The sequence below is a fragment of the Scyliorhinus torazame genome, chromosome 5 (genome assembly GCF_047496885.1).
Source record: "Scyliorhinus torazame isolate Kashiwa2021f chromosome 5, sScyTor2.1, whole genome shotgun sequence".
In the NCBI taxonomy this organism is placed as follows: domain Eukaryota; kingdom Metazoa; phylum Chordata; class Chondrichthyes; order Carcharhiniformes; family Scyliorhinidae; genus Scyliorhinus; species Scyliorhinus torazame.
In genome coordinates this window covers 114,160,337-114,169,393 of record NC_092711.1, presented here as the reverse complement: position 1 = coordinate 114,169,393, position 9,057 = coordinate 114,160,337, and the positions used below count along the sequence as shown (strand labels likewise).

Sequence of the window (9,057 nt, the reverse complement as noted above, 5' to 3'; positions counted from 1 at the left end):
CACAGAGCCACTGGTTAATGATTTCCTGCACACAGAACCACTGGTTAATGATTTGCTGCACACAGAACCACTGGTTAATGATTTGCCGCACAAAGAGCCACTGGTTAATGATTTGCTGCACAGAGCCACTGGTTAATGATTTCCCGCACACAGAACCACTGGTTAATGATTTGCTGCACACAGAGCCACTGGTTAATGATTTGCTGCACACCGAACCACTGGTTAATGATTTGCCGCCCATAGAGCCACAGGTTAATGATTTGCCGCACACAGAGCCACTGATTTAATGATTTCCCACACAGAGCCACTGGTTAATGATTTCCCACACAGAACCACTGGTTTAATGATTTCCCACACAGAGCCAGTGGTTAATGATTTCCCGCACACAGCCACTGGTTAATGATTTCCCACTCCGATTTCCGGCTGCGATTGGCGTTAATGAGTGGAGATGGGCTTCATATACCTCCCCCTGGGCCGATTTGAAAGGTAGGCCAGCTTTGGGGGCTTCCTTGATGGGTGGTTTGCGGCGAGGTCCCCATCGGTTCCGGTCCCCGATGGAAAGGCAGATGGCTGGTCCCGAAGGTGCTCCTTTCCCGGGGACACGGTTCAGATTCACTCCCTTATTCTCTGGCGGGCAGGGGGAACTCTGTCTGAAAGGGAGGTAGAGACAGGGCCTTAGTTTCCTGTGGAATATATGAAGAACATCTAAAGCTCATCATTTAAGTATTTCACAGAGGACCAGAACTATGTAAGGAATGACTAGGCCTGTATTATTGCAGAGCTGTTAATAAAGTCAGTAAAAGACAATCTGTTGCTGGGAGTTTGATTCTCTGGTGTCTGAAACCACAAGATTCAATGTTTAGAGGCAACAAGATGAACAAGGAAACACATCAAGGCCCAAAACTCCAGCTGGATATTCACAGGAGAAAGTCTGTTATCAAACACCTTGAATGGACAGAACAGAGAAAGATCCCAACTGTAAGAAACTCTCGAATCATTTGTAAATATCTTTCAAATGCTGACAGGTTGCAGCTGTCAGTTTCCATCACATTGAAGGTTAGAGAAGGGGTATTCTAGAACGAAAAAACATTAGTTAGATCACAGCGAGAGCACTGAGTACAGTTCTGGTCACCACATTCCAGTACAATCACATTCTTCCTGGAGAGAGTACGGAATAGGTTTTTCTGGATGTTTCCAGGATTAGGGAATTTTAACAAGGGGAACGATTGGATCGATTTGTTTTCTGTGGAACAGAGGAGGCTGAGTGGACATTTAATTGAGGTGTGTAACATTATGAGGGCCCCAGATATAGTGGATCAGACGGCAGAAGGACCTATTTCATTAACAGACAGGTCAGTAACCTGGGGGCAGAGATTTAAGTATCTCTTGGAAGGATTAGAGGGGAATTGAGGATTTTCTTCACTCAGGGTGGTTGGGATCTGGAACTCTGTCTCAAAGGGAGGTAGAGACAGAAAACCTCATCGTATTAAAGACACCCCAATATGGAATTTGTGTGATCTGCAGGCAACAGACCAAGAGGTGGAAAGTGGGATTAGACTGGACAAGGAATTTTCAGCCGACACAAGGAATTTTCAGCCAACACAGCCACAATGGGCTGAATGGCCTCCTCTGTGCTGCAAATGTCTAGGATTCTGTGATGACAAGTAGTCCTTGAGTTTTTAATCCAAGGCAGACCTCAGCGCAGTCAGTAAGTCCAAGTGTTGATGTGATGGATTAAGAGGTGTCAGGTGCCAGGTGCAGTGATTCAAATGGAAATATCAGTAAATCCTGATATAGTTTATCTGTATGTGGTTCCATTTTAATAACTTCTCCTGAATGTGACCCTCACCCAGGTTTCATAGATTATCATAGAATTTACAGTGCAGAAGGAGGCCATTCGGTCCATCGGGTCTGCACCGGCTCTTGGCAAGAGCACCCTACCCAAGCCCACACCTCCACCCTGTCCCTATAACCCAGTAACCAAACCCAACACTAAGGGCAATTTAGCATGGCCAGTCCACCTGACCTGCACATCTTTGGACTGTGGGAGGAAACCGGAGCACCCGGAGGAAACCCACGCACACACGGGGAGAACGGGCAGACCCGGCACAGACAGTGACACAAGCCGGGAATCGAACATGGGACACATGAGCTGTGAAGCAAATGTGCTAACCACTATGCTACCATGCTGCCCCCAATAAGAAACAACATCAAAGGTCAAAACCGGGATTTGAACACGGGACGTCTCACATTTTCATAGAGCACAACCCCTGAAGCGAGAATCTTACCCCTGGACCAACGAGCCAGTTTTGATTTGATTTATTTATAATAATAATCCTCTGTCACACGTAGGCTTACATTAACACAGCAATAAAGTTACTGTGAAAAGCCCCTAGTTGCCACATCCCAGCGCCTGTTCGGGAGAATTCAATGTCCAGGGTCAGGGTCCCAGGTTCGATTCCTGGCTTGGGTCACCGTCTGTTGGAGTCTGCACGTTCTCCCCGTGTCTGTGTTGGTTTCCTCCCACAAGTCCCGAAAGACGTGCTGTTAGGTAATTTGGACATTCTGAATTATCGCTCTGTGTACCCGAACAGGCGCCGGAATGTGGCAACTGGGAGCTTTTCATAGTAACTTCATTGCAGTGTTAATGTAAGCTTACTTGTGACAATACAGATTATTGTTATTATTAAGACGTGACCTTGTTTTTCAGAAGCCATTTGAGAATCTCTAATGGTTCCTTCTCTACCCCAGTGATCAGAAAATGAATCTGTGAGGATCCTCAAGCATCTTCCCTGTGATTGTGGGGCCTGTCGTTCCCTGTCTCTGATTTGGAATGCGGGAACTACGTGAGTTACCTTCCAATCTCGGGAAGCAATCCTTGACTCTTGACCTGTTGATGATGCAGGCTCCTGTCCCATTTCTTTACACATCCTGGTGTTGATGCTTCAGAAAATCTCTTTGCTTCAAAATATCCTGCATGTTTAGAACATGGACTGAATAACCGACTCCTGTTCCTGTTTCTGATGCCTTGATTCAATCTGAGACGACGAATCAAAATTGCAGAAAATCAAATTATTGATGAATATTTTGTTGACAAATGGAGTCTCAGAACCATAGAATTCCTTCAGTGCAGAAGGAGGCCAATCGACCAATCAAATTGTTGCCTTTTCTTCTTTTGCTCTTTTACTCGGTCCTTTTCGTGGTTCAGTTCCAATTATGGCAATCAGTGAGTTTGAACTTCTTTCAATGTTATCTATATTCTAATGCTTCGCGTCGCCAGGTATCAAATGATACCACCACAAGGTTCAACCGGCTATCGATCAAAGAGCCAAACACCAGTTCGTTAGTTCAAGGTCAAGGCTATTTTATTTACACACAATTAGTCATGCAACATAAACACTACTGGTTAACTACACCTATCGACTATGACAATCTGTACTTAACTTCGGACACCCGGTTTAGGTCAGAGAAACAGTAGCCGCTGTTCGATTCTGGATCTATCGAGTCCGAAGGAGTAACTGCTGCTCAGCGGGACTCATCCGTCTGGTAGCGAGCGTTAAACTTGGACTTGCTTCTGGTGTTGCTGCAATTGGAGATGGCCGGACCGGGGTACCAGGTCCAAGAGAGGACGAACATGTGGCGAACTCTTCTTCTTATTCTTGGGGGGGTTTTCGTGCTCTTTTGGGCGGTCCTTCAGTTGGGACCCTACTAATTGGATGATCCCTGATCACTCTGTTCGATTCCTAACCAATAAGGTGAATAACCTGTAATTCCAGCATTGTGGGAGCACCTTCACCACACAGACTGTAGCGGTTCAAGAAGGTCAAACATCATCTTCTCCACAGGTAACTGGGGATGGGGAATATTTGCTGCTGGTCTTGTTGGTGAAAGGACAGGGGAGTGAGAGGAGCTGATTTGCTCTGGCAAAGAGAGCCAGCACAAACAGGACGGGCTGAATGGCCTCAATCTGCATTGTAACCATTCAATGATTCACTGATAAAGAAGCGACGCTGGAGACCAGGGAACAACCTCTGGAACCAATGACCAACCTGATACAAAGCGGCTCTTCATTGATCTGGGAGCTGCGGCCCTGGTCGGTGTAAACGGGGGGAGGGGGGATGCGCTCAGTTTATTCCCGGGGTTTCCGGAAACAATCCGTCCACCCACCGGATCCTCCGCCCCGCCATCCCCCCCTTTACCCATTGTGGACCCGTCTGCCCATCACCCGCACTGCGCATGCTTCACTCACAGTCCAGCCCCGCCCCTCACTCACTACCATCGGTTGGAGGACCAGCTGCTCCCATCTGGTCCGCCAGGCCAACCCTCACAATTCCTATTGGTCCGGTACCGCCGCCAATCACTCACTGGGCACTGTCACCGTTCGGGCTGTGACCGGCGAATACGCAGTTCAGGTTGTCGCTGATGGTGCGAGGAGCGGGAAAGAAACAATCGAGCAACTTTCAGGAATCGAGCCGGTGGGTGGCCGGGGAGCGATAGAAGCTGCGGAGTGAGCCGGGAGGCTTCATAAATACCCTGTGGAGGCTTCAACTCCCGAGGAAAATGTTAATGGTCCGGTCTTAGACAGCACCGAATAGAGTGAGAGCTGAGCGGTGACAGGCCCGGGTTACCGGCCGCCATCTTTACAGAGGACAAGGAGCCGCAGGGCGCATGCGCTGCGAGCCTGGACCGGATGCCAACTCTCCCGGATTGACTGACTGGAGTCTCCGGGATTTTATTTTAATCATTTGTGGGAGTCACTGGCTGGGCCAACATTTATTGCCCATCCCTAATTTCCCTCAAACCGAGTGGCTTGCTTGGCCATCTTGGAGGACATTTAAAGAGTCAACCACATTGCTGTGGTTCGGAATCATGTCGGCCAGACCAGGTAAGGATGGCAGATTTTCTTTTCTGTTCATTCACGGGATGTGGGTGTCGCTGGCTGGGCCAGCATTCACTGACCATCCCTAATTGCCCTTGAACTGAGTGCATCGCAGAGAGCATTTTAAGAGTCAGCCAGCTGACTGTGGATCTGGAGTCACATGTAGGCCAGACAGAGATTTCCTTCACTGAAGGACATGAGTGAACCAACAATCGACAATGGTTTCATGGTCATCAGTAAACTTTCACTCAATTCAAATGTTACCGTCTGTCTTGGTGAGATTCATGCCTGCGTCTCTGTATATTCATTAGGACAGTAAAAAAGATTTTTGAGTCACTGAAAAAATTATGCGCCCCCTCGAGACTGCTCCTTACACACAAACTGGGAGTCGTCTCCTCAGGTCTGCTCCGGTATTCAATAAGTTTGCGGCTGATCTAATTTTTAAAAAGAATTTTGAGTACCTAATTCTTTTATTTTCCAATTTTGTTCCCTTAAATTTAAAGTACCCAATTCTTTTCTTTTTCCCAATTAAAAGGCAATTTATTGTGGCTAATTTACCTACCCGGCACATCTTTGGGTTGTGAGGGTGAGACCCACGCAGACATGGGGAGAATGTGCAAACTCTACCTGGACAGTGACTCGGGGCTGGGATCGGACCCGGGTCCTCGGCGCCATGAGGCAGCAGTGCTAACCACTGTGCCACCGTGCTGCTCTATCGGCCGATAACCTCTCACCTCCTTGCTCTTCAAGAATCTATCCAGCTCTGCCTTAAAAATATCCAAGGACACTGCTTCCACTGCCTTTTAAAGATGTGTTCCAAAGTCATAGAATCTCTACAGTGCAGATTGACCCCATTCAGCCCATCGAGTCCGCATCGACCCTCCGAAAGAGCTCCCCACTCCACCCTCATAATCCCACCCAACTTGCACATTGTTGGAGACTAAGGGCCATTTAAGCATGGCCAATCCACCGAACCTGCAGACCTTTGAATTTGTGGGAGGAAATCGGATCACCCGGAGAAAACCCACACAGATACAGGGAGAACATGTAAACTCCACAATCACCCAGGGTCGGAATTGAACCCGGGACCAAAAGAGAAAATGCTGGAAAATCTCAGCAGGTCTGGCAGCATCAGTGGGGAGAGAAAGGAGCTCACATTTAAAAGACAGAGAAAGTGGGCGATATTTATACTGTAGGTGAGGGAATGAAAGATGAGTCATAGCCTGGGTCCCTGGTGCTGTGAGGAAGCAGTGCTAACCACTGTGCCACACCCTGTCCTACTACCCTCAAGAGAATAAAAATCCATATCTCCATCTGAAATGGGTGACCCCTCACTTTGCAACAGTGACCCCCTTGTTCCAAATTCTCCCACAAGAGGAAACATCCTCTCCACATCCACGTTGTCAAGACCCCTCAGGGTCTTTGATAGTTCAATCCAGGTTTTACCCAAACCTTTAAATCTGTGTCCAGACTGCTTGTACGACCAGTGAATGGAAACAGAGTTTTTTTGTCCACCCAATGGAAATCTGGCATAATCTTGTGTACCTGAATCAAATCTCCCCATAACCTCCTTTGCTGGAACCATTCTGGTAAATCTCCTCTGCACCTTCTCCAAGAATTTTCACATTCTTCCTGAAGAGTGGTGACCAGAGCTTTATAAAGATTCATAGAATAGAATTAGAACCATAGAGTTCCGACAGTGCAGAAGGAGGCCATTTGGCCCATCAAGTCTGCGACTCTCTGAAAGGTCACCCTGCCTAGGCCCACACCCCCACCCTGTCCCTGTAAACCCATAGCCCCACCTAACCTGCACATTCCTGGACACTAACCGGTATTTATCAAAGCCAATCCACCTAACTTGCCATTCTTCAGACTGTGGGAGGAAACCTGAGCACCGCGTGGAAACCCACGCAGACACTGGGAGAAAGTGCAAGCTCCACACACACAATTGCCAAGGCCGGAATTGTACCCGGGTCCCTGGCACTGTGAGGCAGCAGTGCTAATCACTGTGTCACCGGAGGCCTGGCTTCCCTGTTTCTGAATCAATATTACTGTTTATGAAGCTCAAGATCGAATTTGCTTTGCCAACTCCTCTCTATTATGTCTTGTAGAGATACACAATCCCTCTTCACCTCTTTCTCTCTCCTCCCAAAGAGGCCAGTTGGGTTTTTATGACAATCCAGCAGTTTTCATGGTCACTTTTTCCCAGTGTTGGCTCCACAAATGACCAGATTCATTCAGCTCAATTTCACAACCTGCCTTTGTGTTTTTATGGGTTCTCACTCATCCCTATTTTCTGTTTTCAATCCGTGTCACAGGGTGTTCGAAGGGGAGTCTTGAAGGTCCGGAAACTCAAACCAAACATCAGATCAGAATCTGACAGAGTCCTCAATTTATCATATCCTGAATATCATTGGATTTTGAACATGGAAGGAAAAAGCATCATTCACAGTGGGGAGAAACCGTACACGTGTTGTGTGTGTGGACGAGGATTCAGTCAATCATCAGGCCTCACAAGCCACAAATGCAGTCACACGGAGGAGGAACCATGGAAATGTGTGGACTGTGGGAAAGGATTCACTTCCCCATCCAAGCTGGAAATTCATCGACGCAGTCACACTGGGGAGAGACCATTCACCTGCTCCAAGTGTGGGAAGAGATTCACTCAGTCATCCTCACTGTCCACACACCAGCGAATTCACACTGGGCAGAGACCATTCATCTGCTCCATGTGTGGGAAGGGATTCAGTGATACATCCAACCTGCTGAGACACCAGCGAGTTCACACTGGGGAGAGGCCGTTCACCTGCTCCAAGTGTGGGAAGGGATTCACTCAGTCGTCCACTCTGTCCACACACCAGCAAGTTCACAGTGGGGAGAGGCTATTCACCTGCTCCAAGTGTGGGAAGGGATTCAATCGGTCATCCCACCTGCTAAGACACGAGCGTGTTCACACTGGGGAGAGACCATTCACTTGCTCCAAGTGTGGGAAGGGATTCACTCGGTCATCCCACCTGCTGAGTCACCAGCGAGTTCACACTGGGGAGAGGCCGTTCACCTGTTCAGAGTGTGGGAAGGGATTCACTCTGTCATCCAACCTGCAGAAGCACCAGCGAGTTCACACTGGGGAGAGACCATTCACCTGCTCCAAGTGCGGGAAGGGATTCAGTGATTCATCCTCCCTGCTGAGTCACCAGCGAGTTCACACTGGGGAGAGGCCGTTCACCTGCTCCAAGTGTGGGAAGGGATTCACTCACTCATCCATTCTGTCCGCACACCAGCAAGTTCACACTGATGAGAGACCGTTTCAATGTCCAGACTGCGGGAATTGCTATAAACGTTCTAGGAATCTGATGTACCATCAACGTGTTCACACTGACGAGAGACCGTTCAGGTGCTCTCACTGCGGGACTGGGTTCAGACGATCATCTCAGCTCACCGTACATCAGCGAATTCATACAGTGGAGAGGCCATTTGCCTGCATCAAGTGTGGGAAGGGATTCACTCACTCATCCGACCTGCAGAGGCACCAGCGAGTTCACACTGATGAGAGACCGTTCACCTGCTCAGAGTGTGGGAAGGGATTCACTCAGTCATCCAACCTGCAGAAGCACCAGCGAATTCACACTGGGGAGAGGCCATTTGCCTGCGCTCAGTGTGGGAAGAGATTCACTCGATCATATGACCTGCGGAGGCACCAGCGGATTCACACTGGGGAGAGACCATTCACCTGCTCCAAGTGTGGGAAGGGATTCGCTCAGTCATCCAACCTGCAGCAGCATCAACGAGGCCACAAGTAACCACAGTGAATGGATTTTGCTGTTAACTCACATTCAGGACTGAACAATGTTCATTTGGGTCTCTTTCTGCTGATAACAAACTCCAGCCCATTTACAGGGGCTAATATTGTAGCTAAAAGTCAAATAAATTAGATTTTTGTTAAATGCGCAGTGTGTTGAAACTTTTAAATATCTCTGATACAAATTTGTTCCTTTTTGAAGTACTCTCGCTCTCCCCTGTCTCTTCCATCCTCACCTCCAACAAGAAGTGTGAGGAGCTTGTGGAGCTTCTTTGTGATTGAGATTGAGTAAATCCGATCAGCTGCCTCTGCTGCTTCCCTCCCTTCCACGAGCCCACCGGACCAAACTGTCTCTAAATTTCATCCTATCCCGATCCCT

At 48.3% G+C, this 9,057-nt stretch overlaps 1 protein-coding gene across 4 annotated transcripts; it reads left to right on the top strand.

The window, feature by feature from the left end:
* Nucleotides 1-845: 845 nt before the first annotated feature.
* Nucleotides 846-8,823, top strand: LOC140419490 (uncharacterized). Of its 4 annotated transcripts, none has more exons than XM_072503366.1 (2): nt 846-978; nt 7,198-8,823. In XM_072503366.1, the coding sequence occupies exons 1-2, from the start codon at nt 856-858 to the stop codon at nt 8,677-8,679; spliced, it is 1,605 nt and encodes a 534-aa protein (XP_072359467.1). In that variant the 5' UTR covers nt 846-855; the 3' UTR covers nt 8,680-8,823. The 4 variants fall into 4 exon arrangements, with proteins under 4 accessions (XP_072359467.1, XP_072359468.1, XP_072359466.1 ...); XM_072503367.1 differs by lacking the exon at nt 846-978 and adding an exon at nt 2,697-2,846; XM_072503365.1 differs by lacking the exon at nt 846-978 and adding an exon at nt 2,892-3,226.
* The last annotated feature ends 234 nt before the right edge of the window (nt 8,824-9,057 follow it).